General features: G+C 51.2%; 1 protein-coding gene across 1 annotated transcript; it reads right to left on the reverse strand.

The window, feature by feature from the left end:
- Positions 1 to 806: 806 nt before the first annotated feature.
- On the reverse strand, positions 807 to 2,327 carry CITED4 (Cbp/p300 interacting transactivator with Glu/Asp rich carboxy-terminal domain 4). Its single transcript, XM_027615519.2, has one exon. The coding sequence runs from the start codon at positions 1,916 to 1,918 to the stop codon at positions 1,352 to 1,354; it is 567 nt and encodes a 188-aa protein (XP_027471320.1). The 5' UTR covers positions 1,919 to 2,327; the 3' UTR covers positions 807 to 1,351.
- Between the last annotated feature and the right edge of the window lie 10,427 nt (positions 2,328 to 12,754).

Raw genomic sequence — 12,754 nt, forward strand, 5'->3', positions numbered from 1 at the left:
CCACCTGGAGTGTGACTCCAGGAGGGCACTGACCAGGTTGGCACAAGCCCTGGGATAAAGCCAGCACCAGTCTGTGGATAAGCATCGCTACCATTTGCTGAGGTTGCCTAGGTGTCTGGCCCCGTGTGCGAAAGGCCTCACATTGCATGTGGTCCTCGTAACACCTGACACAGGGACCATATCTCTTGAGGAAATAGCCTCAGAAAACTGGATGGTGTCTTGGCCAAGGAGGAGAGCCATGATTCAAAGCCCCAAGGGTCTGAATCCTCAGGTACCTCCCACTCCCCTCTGGCCTCCATGCGGCCCCAAGCAAACAGGTGAGGGCAGCACCACCAAGCTCTCCCACCCCTCCCAGGAGCTGAGAAGTCCAACATAGGTGCCTTTGGGTTACACTCCACCGCCAAGCAGCCTTGGCCTTCCAGATTATGATGTAACAGTTGCACAACTCAGGATAGTTTTTGAAAGAAACTGTCAGTTTCCTTTCCTGGGCACTGTCAGGGGCTGTGGCTTCTATCCCACCCAGAGTCCCCAACGGACTGGGGACGCTAAAAGCCAAATATAGTGCAGGGTTGTTGGAGTGGTAAAGAAATGAAAACGGGGGCACCTGGGTGGCTCAGTCGTTAATCGGCTCTGGTCATGATCCCAGGGTCCTGGAATCGAGCCCCGTATTGGGCTCCCTGCTCCGCGGGAGGCCTGTTTCTCCCTCTCCCACTCCCCCTGCTTGTGTTCCGGCTCTCGTTGTGTCTCTGTCAAATAAATAAAATCTTAAAAAAAAAAAAAAGAAAGAAATGAAAACGGAAGACTGTAAAGTGACCCAGTTTTATTTTGGTTTTGGAGGCCAGATGGGGCATTGCTCCACTGTACAGGGATTAGGGCTGTACAATCTTCCCCTCCCCAAGGCGGGGGCCCAGCGACCTCAGGGCCCAGGCAGCAGGGTGGAGGCCTGGTGGATGGGCGGCTCCAGGGACTCAGTGACCACAGCGAGTTGCACAAGGAGAGAAGGGGTTATCAGGCAGTAGCCTGCAATGGCTCAGATTCGGGGGCGGGGTAGGGGAGAATGCGAGAGGACAGAGAATCCAAGAACCGGGAGTCCGAAAGGGGGTCCAGTCCCCTTCACTTTACCGCTGAGGCTCCGGGTCAGAGAGGTGGAGCTACACTGTCATCCTGCAGGAGGCAGGGCCTGGAGTGAGGCCAGGCGTCCCAGCCCGGGCGTCGGGCTCGGAGCACTAACCCGCTGCCTCCACCCTCACGGAGGGTGCGCGCGGGGCCCGGGCGCTTGGGACGGACTCCGGCGGGCAGTCAGATCCCCCCCTTCTCCTCTCGGGCACGCCAGGCAGGCGCCCGGCCGCACTCAGCAGCTCACCGAGCCGGCGGGCGGCGCCGACCCCAAGTCCGAGAAGCAGTCGAACTCGCTCTGGCCCAGGAAGAGCTCCGGCAGCTCGCGCACGCGGTGCAGCCCGAGCTCGAGCTCCAGCGACGTCAGCGCCTCCTCGTCGATGAGTTCGGCGTCCATGCAGCCCAGGGCGTGCGCGGGCGGTGGCGGGGCCGGGGCGCCAGGCGCCGGCTGCAGGCACGGGGGCCCTCCCGGGACGCCGGGGGGCGCGGTCGCACGGCCCGGGTACAGCGTCGCCACTGGCTGCAAGTGCGCGCCGCCGGCGGCCGGCGGTGGCACGGCCGGAAAGGGCTGGAAGGCGGGCGGCGGCCCGAAGGCCCCGTAAGCCAGGGCCCCGGGTGGGGGCGGCGGCGGAGGTGGTGGCGGCGGGCCCAGCGGCGTCCCCCGAGGCCGCAAGCCGCTGTCCAGGCCCGGGCCCGCGTACGGCTGCAGCGTCCGGAGCGCGTGGGGGCCGTGGGAGGGCGCGGCGAGCGGCGGCCTCTGCACCAGGCGGTAGCCCTCGGTGAGCATCAGGTGGTCGGCCATGACGGCGGGCCGGATGCCTGCGGGGGCGGCGGGCGGATGGTCAGCGCGGGCGTCCCGGGGTCCCGGCCAGCTCTTCCTCCGCGGCGAGGGATCCGCGTCCCGTGCCTTTCCCGCAGCCCAGTCAGGCAAAGGAAAACGGAACCCGACTCGTGCTACTGCCCAACCCAGGGCGCACCTAACTCAGAGCTCCCGCGCGCCCGGTTGTCGCAGCTCCCCGGCACCTAGGACACCACACACCACGGCTTCGGGCTCTGAGACCTCCGCGCCGCGCCCCCGGCTTCAGCACCTTCTTATAGCAGAGGCGGGGCTTCCCCGCCTCCAGGCGCTCATTGGCTGGATGGACCGCTCCTGGGCGGGCCGTGCCGCTCCTCCAAGTTTCAGCCCCGCCTCTCCCGGAGCTCCGCCCTTTGGACCCCAGGCCCTGCCGGGGGCTAACACAGCTGCCCTGGGATGTTTGGCGCTTTTCAAGGGGTTTGGGCTGAGTGTCCCAGCCAGACTCAGTCTGGCACTGGCTGGGGCCAAGCTCGAACTGACCGGAAGGTGGGTTGGGAGGGGCCAGAGGTTTAGGTCCCCAGAACTGCAGGATCACAAGCCAACCTCTTAATTTTCCAGATGGAAACCAAAGCTCAGTGGTGAAAGGGGTTTCCTGGAAATACACACCAAAGCTTTAACAGAAGCGAGACTGGAACATAGGCTTTGTGATTGCCACCTCTACCCAGGGTACAGGCACGCCTGGCGCAAGGTCGCACGGAAAGCCAGCTGCTTGTCCCCATAACCCCAGGGGAACCAGTTGCTCCTCCACCAGCTCCCACTTACTTGTCGGTGGAAGCATGTACTGAGTTGTTATTAAAGTAATTTATGGGCATGTCTCCTGAAGGACTTGTTTATCTTCATGTCCGCAGCACTTGGCTCGGAGCCTGGCCCAGAACTGGCTTTTAGTAAAGGTTTGGTGAATGAAGAAATGATCAAATGAACTGGAACTCATTCACCTGAGCTTCGGTTTCTTCATCTGTAAAATGGGGGCAAAAGCAGTACTGACCCTACTGGATTTTTGTGAGGGTTAAATGCAGCAAGACAGGTCCAGTTGATGTGGGAAACAAAGGCAGAAGGAAATGTAGATAAAATGAAATCTCCTTAAAACCTGCAGCCCATTGACAAATACTTGAGATAGGCAGATTATAATATTCCTCCAGGATCCTGTGAGTCTCCTTTAGCATATGAAAATTCTTTGGAACTTCCCTTATTTTTACTTCTCCCAACCCAAGGTATAAAATCACTGCCCCTCACAATCCGGGAGTGGCAGGCAGGAGGACCTGCAGTAGCCGAGCCCACGGGTCCTGTCCCCGGGCTTTAATAAAACCACCATTTTGCACCAAAGACATCTCAAATATTCTTTCTTGGCGGTCGGCTCCGGACCTCACCAACCTCACCAACATGCCAACATTCAAAGAACAACATCACCGTGCCTGGCACATAGTAGGTGCTCAAAAATGTGCCTCAAATGAACGAAAGGCTGGATTTAGTTCTGTCTTTGGAGATCTTCTGAGTTGGGTTTGTTGCATAACAGTATGCAACTTGCATGTTTAGAGTGCTTCACGCTCCACAAACGCGGTAACGGGGGCAGGGCATGGATTAAGCAGCCCCATTCTGCAGATAAGGAGACTGAGGCACACAAAGGAAAAGTGGCCTTCCCGGGTCCTGCTCAGCCAGAGCTAGCGCGTGAATGCATGTGTCCTTAAAGCAGCTGGAGTCTCTCCAGGTGGCCAGGAGACAGCCACCCGAACCTTGCCCTCCGCTTGTTTGCCACTCTGCCCCTCCCTTCTCTGGCTTCTCTCCCCTGGCAGTGTCCTTGGGACTTCCTGGAACTTGGGTTTATCCAGTTGGTGCAGAGGGGAGAACCTCAGAAGCCCAAGTTCTAATCGTATCCCCACCACTGGCAGGCACTGTGACCACTGGGTGTTGGGAGGGAGTGTTGTCACTTGATTCTCCAGGGCCTCAGTTTCCTGCTCAGTGAAAGGGAGATTGTAATCCCTGCCTGGTCACCCTGAGAGCTTGTGGCAAGGTCACAAGTGACCATGGAGGTGATCATATTTTATGCAAAGTGTAAACGCTGCACAGTGGAATTGATTCTCCTGAAACTCTCTCCAATTATGGCTTTACATGGAAATTCCTAAGCCGGGCTGCACCTCAGACTCATCTGGAGGCGTGTGTCGAGGCGGGGAAGGTGGGAGGGCCTTTGAAAAATACTAAATCCCTGGCCCCATGCAAATCTCCTGACTCAGATTCTGTGAGGGTATTTTTGAATTATAAGAATTTGTGTTTTTAAAAAACAATCCTGTCATTCTGACAGAGTTGGGCTAAGGACACCAACATTTGGGAGCCATTGTGCCGCAAACAGTTTTCTTAAAAATGAAAAAGTGCGTGAGTGTGAATGATGTTTAAAAAGTTCTTTCATTTAGTCAATAAATATTTATTGGGCCACCTACTCTGTGCCAGACATTGATCTACTAGTGGTCTTGAAGCTTTGGGGATCAAGTAATTCCTCGAGAATCTAATGAAAGCTGCAGACATCCTGGTCACAAACTGTAGTATATAAATGCAGCAGGCTTGCAGATCTCTGGGGGATGCATCGGGTCCTCAGGGGTTCACGGAGTTTGGGTTAAGAACCCGTGTTAGTCCTCAGGGACATATAGTAAAGATAAGCTAAGTAAAATAATGATCTGCATGTTAGAAAGTGGTAGGTACTATGAAAATAAAAAGAAAAATAGAATCAGGAAGAGATTGGAGGTACGGGTGGGGGGCAGCTTAAGTATTGCACAGGACAGTCAGGGTAGACCTCACCGAGACTGGGATTTGGGCAAAGACTTGAAGGAGGAGAGGGCAGTAGCCATGTGAGATCTGGGGCAAGCGCCATACCAACAGAGGGGACAAATGGAGCGTGCTTCTAAAACTGTTGTGCTGGGGACCGGGGCAGTACCACCACCAAGGACCTGCCCCAGACTGGGAATCAGTTTCTGAATCAGAAACTGCAGGTGGTTCTGCACCCCTAAGTTAGGGTAAAGCCTTGAGCTAGGAGGGTATGTGGCTGTGGCAGAGGGAGCTCAGGGTTGGAGGAGGTCAGAGAGGGAGGAGGGAGGAGGGAGGAGGGAGGAAGGTCACGTGGGGCTTGTAAGGACCTTGTTAGGCCTCCTAAGGACTTTGGCAGATGAGTGGCATGATGTAACTTAGGCCAGGGAAGCATGGCTCTGGGCGGGCTGCGTTTGCTCCCAGCATGCCCAGGAACAGCTTCCTTGCTCTACCTTGGAGTGCCCTGGCACATTCATTTCTTGGGGCTCTTGCTGTTCCAGGAAAAGCCTGGAAAGCTCTTCCCTGAGTCCCTCCTTCACTGTGTTAGATCTTCATCTCAAAGTCAGCCCCTCACAGAGACCTTTCCTGGTCACCCCTTGTCCCTCTCTAACCCCTCACTCTGTTCTGCTTTGCTTCTTAGCGTTTACCACCACTTGGCTTTATTGGAAAGAAGGTCTCCCCACTAGCAGGTCGGCTCCCTGAGAGCAGAGCCCTTGATTCTCTTGGTCTACACAGTATTTCTGAAGCATCAGAACAGAACTTGGCCCATAGAAAGGACTGCAGTAGTTGTTGAGGGAATAAATTAGGCAGAGTAGAAGTTATTGTCCTTTTTGACCAAGAAGGAAACTGGCGCCCAGGAAATAACCCAGGAGGTTGGCTGAGGTCACAAGGTGTATGTGGTGGAGCCAGAGTTGGAAGCGAGAAACCTAGTTCATTGTTGTGGTTTCCCCAAATGTCCCCAATTTTTTGATACACCTCCTTAAATTTCCCTCTCCTTGAATGTGGGCTGGACACAGTGACTTACTTCTGACAAAGAGAATATAGCAGAATTAACGGTGTCATTTCCAAGATTAGATCCTAAAAGATACTGCAGGTTTCTCCCTGCTCTCTCGCTTGAATCACCTGCTCTGGGGAAGTTAGTTGACATGTCCTGAGGACATCAAGCAGCCCTATGGAGAAGCCCACATGGCTGGAAACTGAGGCTTCCTGCCAACACCCTATGAGGAACTAAGGCCTTATGCCAACAGCCATATGTGTGAGCTTTCTCTGAAGCAGACCCTCCAGCGCAAGTCAAAGTTTTGGACGTCCACAGCCCCAGCTGACATCTTGTTTGCAACCTCACCAGAGACCTTGAGCCAGAATGACCTACCCACGCCATTCTTGGCTTCTCGAACCAGAGAAACTGAGATAATAAATGTTTGTTGTTTAAAGCTGCTCAGTTTGGAGGGCAATTTTGTTACACAGCAGTAGATAATACATGAATATAGCAACCCGTCCCTGGTCCATCCCCCAAGTGGGCCTTACTTTGCTCTACTTTTTATTTTTTCTAAGCATTCATCTTCTTTTTTTTTTTTTTAAGATTTTATTTATTTATTTATCAGCAAGAGAGTGGCAGGCAGAGGGAGAAGCAGGCTCCACGCTGAGCAGGGAGTCTGATGCGGGACAGATCCCAGGACCCTGAGATCACCACCTGAGCTGAAGGCAGACAGACGCTTAACGGACTGAGCCACCCAGGCATCCCGCATTCATCATCTTTTAACACATTAAATAATTCATTTACTTATCATGTTTAATTGTTTATCTCCCTACCACTAGAATGTCAGCGCTACACGGCAGAAAACATTGTCTATTTTATTTATTGATTTATCCCTAGCACCTAGAGCAGTGCCTGATACCTAGTATACTTCATTAAAAATGAGATATTATCAATATAAGACAGTTCTTATTTTGGAAAACATTAAAATGGAAAAAGAATTCATGGGTGTGAGATTCAATAAAATATGGATGTAGGTGCTCAATAAATATCAGAAAGTAGAATGACAGCAAGCTGGCTTTGCCGAAGGCAGTAATATGCCCCGCCCCAATTCAGACACATTCCTAGCCAATGAGATGTGAGCAGAAGAGGTTGGGTGGGGCTTCCTGGAAAGCTCTTTCAGATGGAATTGGTCCGAAGAGGTGAATCCATGGAGACAAGATGAAGATTGGGGGTTGCCAGGGGCTGGGAGGAAGGGAGAATGGGAGCAACAGCTTAATGATTCCTTTTGGGGTAATAAAAATGCTTCAGAATTAGATAGTTGATTGCACAACATGGTGGCTATATTAAATGCCACTGAATTGTTCACTTTAAAATAGTTAATTTTAGGGCGCCTGGGTGGCTCAGTTGGTTAAGAGTCTGCCTTCGGCTCAGGTCATGATCTCAGGGTCCTGGGATCGAGCCCCGCATCGGGGAGGGGGGGGGTCCCTGCTCAGCAGGGAGCCTGCTTCTCCCTCTGCCCCTCCTCCCGCTCATTCTCTCAATCTCTCTCTCAAATAAATAAATAAAATCTTTTTAAAAATTAAAAAATAATAAAAAAATAAAATAGTTAATTTTAGGGGCACCTGGGTGGCTCAGCAGGTTAAGCGTCAGACTCTTGATTTCAGCTCAGACCATGAGCTCAGGGTCATGAGATTGAGCCCAGCCTTGGGCTCTGTGTTCAGCATAGAGTCTGCTTGTCCCTCTCCCCCTCCTCCTCCTCCTGCACTCTCTCTCTCTCTCTCATAAAAATTAAAAGAAAAATTAAAATAAATAAAATGGCTAATTTTATGTTATATGAATTTCACCTCAATTAAAAAAAAGATGGGTACAACCATCACTCACTTTATGTGCTTTGCCTTCCTTCCCTCCCTTCCTTCCAGGGATGAGGATGTGATGCCTAGAGGGGCAGTAGACATTTTTTTTTTTCAGCATGAGGATGGAGGAAGAGGAGGAGGGAGGGGAGGAGGAGGAGCAATAGCTAACACTTACAGAGTGCTTAGTATGTGCCAGATACTGTTCTAAGCTCTTTATATATATTCATTCACTGAATAATTACAACAACCCTATAAGGAAGGTACTATTCCCATTTTATAGATGAAAAAACTGGTACAGAGAAGACATCTTCTCCAAAGATGCAGCGAGTCCTGGGGATGTGGGGGTGGAAGCTGGGTGGCAGAGACGTCCTGGAGGAGTGAGCCTTCCCAGGTGGGCAGGATCTGGACAGATGAAGATGGCAGGGAAATGAGCCTCTGGAGAAAGAGCATAGCTTTTGAATGAAAGCACCAGGGCATGCATGTACAGGATGAAGTTCAGGAAGTATCAGGTAGCTGGGTGGGGTCAGAATCATGGTCATTTGTATCTGGAGAGGCCGATCAGGTGTGGACAGTGAAAGTCCTTGAAAGTCAGTTCTCCTAACACTGGAAATCATCTGTGAAGGGTTTTCTACATCTTCTCACAACAACCCAAGAAGGAGAAAAGGCAGGAGATATTTCACCCATTTTGCAGAAAGGAATTGAGAAAGAGAGAGGTGAATCAGTTTAGTTAATATTGGATAGCTAGCAAGTGCAAGGGAAGAACTTGAACTTGGGTCTTTTAATTTCACATCCTACACTTGCCTGCTCAAGGAAAGGATGGTGAGCCACTCTTTGGATAGCGAGGGGCCATGGAAGGGTTCTGAGCAAGAAGGTGCTGATCCTCCTACTGGAACTTTCTCTCCTGCCAATGGGAAGGACAGGATGAATTTGAGGCAAACTGCTGCGGTATAGCAACAGACTCATTCATTCATTTATTCATTCATTCAACAAATACTTACTGAGCCTCTAATGTGTGCCAGGTACTTCCTGACATCATGGAGCTTACAATTTCGTGACAAGAGAGACAAGAACCAAGTGAAAAAAACCAAATAATTACAAACTGTCAAGGGCTAGGAAGGAAAGAAGCAGACAGAGTGATTTGAACTTACTTTAGAAAGAGGGCTCAGGGCTGGCCTCTTGGACAGGAGACATTAAATTGAACTTGATAGAGGGGAAGAGCCAACCCTGCAAAGAACAGAGGGAAGAAGTTCTGGGCAAAGAAGCAATATGGGCAAAGTCTCAAGTAGAAAAAAGCTGGTGGTTTTGAGGAACGGAACGAAGACCCTGAGGCTGGAAGGTGGTGAGCTGAAGGTCAACGATCAGATGGGTAGGCAAGGGTCAGGTTGTGCGGGCGCAGTGGAGCTGAGTCAAGGGGTTGGATGTGTTTCAAGTGGGAAAGGAAGCCACTGGAGCCAGGAGGCTCCCCTTGCTGCCCCCATCAGGACCAGAACCCCGTGATCCCGTGGGGGAAGGAGATTAGGGAGGGATGGGGGTAGGTGTTCAACCACTTCTAGTGCAGTCATATTTAATAAGGGTGGGGCTTTAAGTTTTAAAATCAGCATGTAAGGCAAAAGTCATATGTAGTCCTTAAAAATCCCCCGCAGAACTTATTACATTTGCATTTTTGCATCTTCAATCTGTATAGTAATAGGTATGTTTGTATGCACCAGATATAGTAATATGTAGTATAGGAAAAACCACACATTATATAAAAAGCACAAAACAAAGATATTATTTAATATTACTCTTTAACACGTAAAAGAGAAGTGCCCTCTCCTCATTTACCTGTGGGAATCCCCACTAATGCTCTGTGACCCACATTTCCTGGACGTTGCCCCCTGCACAACAGACCACAGCGGGCCTTAGCCCAAGCTGGGCTGGATTCTTCCTCCCAGGAGTTTGGAATTGGGACTGAAAGATAGAAGCCCGACTGAGCGATGCTGGGACTGTCGCACACGAACCTGCGCGTGAGCTCTGGGAGCAGCCAGCTTTTGCCACAGGCACCAGGTCAGTGGAGAGAGCCCGCCTGCAGAAGTTGAAGGATGAAGCCAGCATGGAGAGAAAAGAGGCAAGAGGGGAGATGGAGGAGTCCTGCCTGAATTCCAGATGGCTTTGCAGGCATAGTGCCAGGCTTCTGTGGCCCTCTGCTCTGGAGTTCCAGGACTGCCCTGGTCTCTTCCTGGCACAGACCTGATATTGCTTCAGGTAGCTAGAGAGACAAAAATGTTGGCTAAGATGAGGACTTTTATCCCCATTTTACAGGTGATGAGAAGAGTGTCAGGAAGTTTGCATCACCAGCTGATGGGACCAGAGCCAGAAACTGATGCGGCTAGGATTCATGGCAGGGTCTGGTTCAGTCCCAGGTCAGGCTCATTCCACGGCTCGTCCTGCCTCCCCATTGCTCATGTCTGTCCACCGGGGTCAGGGCTCTCTCTGGGTCCGTGAACGCTGCGTCTCTGAGCAGCCCAGCTCTGCACTGGCAGACATGGCTTCCTTGGGCTCAGGAATTCCTGAGCTGCCCGACAACATGACCAGGGTGTCACGTCACCTTGGAAGCTGCTACTTCTGACTTGGCAGCTACAGGTATCCCGTGAACAAGTAGCTTGTGCCTAGCTTTAGAGCCAGGCACAAAGGATGAGAGCCCTTGACCCTCCCCTTGCCCCCTGAGGATGACCTTGATTTCTGATTGCTGTGTAACTGGGACTCCGAGACCCTGCTCATCTGTGGGGGAGGGAGGGTTTGCCCGAACTGCATTTTCTCACCAGCATCACCCATCCCTTAAAAATCAGGCTGATAAACGAGTCAACGCTGAGCCCAAACCAGGCATGAGTAATCGTTTCCTTCTCCACGCTGCTGCTCCTGCATCCTGTGGGTGAGTCATTTCCGCATCCCTACACCTCACCCGGTGCCCAGCACGAGATGGGGATGAGGGCACACTTGCTGAATGAATGGCGTTGAATCTTGCGCTGTGGGATGCTGTGTCCACTCAGTACCCTCGGCAACACTTAAAGCAGCATGAGGGTAGGGCCAAGTTTTATTCTTTGGTGCGGGGAGGGCCAGGAGAGCGCAACGTGGAAGTGTGGGCTCTGCAGACACTCAGGAGTCCCTGGCTTGAATTCCTTCCGTCTCTGCCTCTCTGGATCTTGAAATCCTTTGCAACTTATTCCTTCTCTCTCTGAACCTCAGTTTCCCCATCTGTAAAATGAGAGTGATGATGACTTTCTGACCACATGATCAGGAGGATTAAGTGAGGTAATATACATCACCAGCCTGACACAAAGTAGGAGTTCAGTAAGATTAATTTTTTCCACTCCGGTATTTCCCACAGTGCCGGGCATGTGGCAGGTATTTGGTAAGGCTAGGTCACCTTCAGGCCACCCTGGACCGTCCTGCCGATGTGCTGCAAGCACATGAATGGGCCCAGGAGACACCAGTCACAGAAGCAGATACCAGCTGGGCCCAGCCAAAGTGTAGAAATAGAACCAGGAGTTGATAAACGATTGTTGCGTTAAGCCCTGTGTTTTGAGGTAGTTGTTACACAACAAGAGCAGACTGAGACAAACAGTGAAGTTATAGGAAGGGTCAGAATGGAGCAGGTCTTTAGGAGCCACTGGAACCAGAACCTCCTCTCCATGTCTCTTGTCTTTGCTTTTTTCTGAACATCACCTTTTTTTCTCTTTCACAGCACACTGATTTTCTTCATAGTGTAGAAAACATGGCTGAGTTTTATACCTTGCACTTTCAGCTAATGGAGAAAAACTGACTCCTTTCTCTGTATCCCAGGTCTAAAAATTCCTGGGAAAAGACTCATTGGACCAGCTGGGGTCAAGCGCCCCCTGGGACCAGTCACCGGGTGATGGGGGATGGGGGAGAGGGCAGGATCACAAAGCACACCCTTGCTGACCCGTGCTGAGCACAAGATGTGCCAAGCACTGTTCTGAGGCTTACTGTGTCTTTACTGACTTTATCCTCATCACACAGCAATCCCACTGGAGCTGTGATGATCTCTGCTTTGAAGTGAGGAGACTGAAAACTGAGGCACAGAGAGCTGAAGTAACTTGTCCAAGGTCACACAGCCAGAAACAAGTGTGGCCAGGAATCTTTCCAAGACTGTCTGACTCTAGAGCAGCCAACCAACACCACCCTGCTTCTCGTACTGAGCTCCGGGGAGACCCCATGTATAGCGGGGTGGGCAGGGTGGAGGCCCTCCAAAGAAGGAACTGGAGCGCTTAGCTCAGAGAGGGGAAGCAGCTAGGGTCCCTTCTTTGGATCAGTAAACCATCCCCTTCCAAATTCTAGGAACTGATATAAGGTGACCATTTTTTTCCCCCACCAAATTAGGACATGCAAAATAGCTTAATGAGCTGGCCAAACAAACCAAAAGCAACTCCCCGCTGTTTCACTCCTGCATGAGACGAAGGCCAATTCAACACCAAAATATCTGAATGGCAATTATCTCAGACTAAGCCATGGTTTCCCCTTAAGGAAGAGCAGCTGACAAAGGTACATAAACATAGCAAAAAAAAAAAAAAAAAAAAAAAAAAGGATATATTAAAAACCAATTGGAAGGCAGAAAAATTAAGGCACAACCCTTTGTCTTAAGGATTACATGCTAATGTGACCATTCTCTCGATACGAGTTTGTCCATTTGAAGATCTGGAATTTCTGGGACTTTAAAAAAATGCTACTTATTGTTAAAAATCCAGTTTTCAGTGGGAATATTCAAGGAAATGGAAGCAATTCTTCTAGTCCTTTTATTTTACAGGCCAACTGTGGGGGATTAAGAAAAAAAACCCAGCTTCTGGGTTCTCCAGCCACTTTTTCTTGAACTTCATGATGCCCGTTCTGGCCCTGCTGTCTGGTGTGTGTGGGAGGGGACACAAGAAGGGGCCGCCTGAAGGGCGGGTCCTCCTCGCCCCCTGCTGCCTTCCACCTGCCCTCCCCCGCCATCTATGCTGTTCAAGGACCTGACCAGCCAACCCTCACCAGAGGGGACCAGCGCAGACTGTCACAGAGAGGTGTGGCTGCCCTTTATGAACCGCTAGACCAGTAAAACCCCTTGCCAGTCCAATTACATTTCAGTGACTGGTTCTCAGAGTCCCAGAGAAGCCCCCGTGACAG

This window comes from Zalophus californianus, chromosome 4 (genome assembly GCF_009762305.2).
Source record: "Zalophus californianus isolate mZalCal1 chromosome 4, mZalCal1.pri.v2, whole genome shotgun sequence".
In the NCBI taxonomy this organism is placed as follows: domain Eukaryota; kingdom Metazoa; phylum Chordata; class Mammalia; order Carnivora; family Otariidae; genus Zalophus; species Zalophus californianus.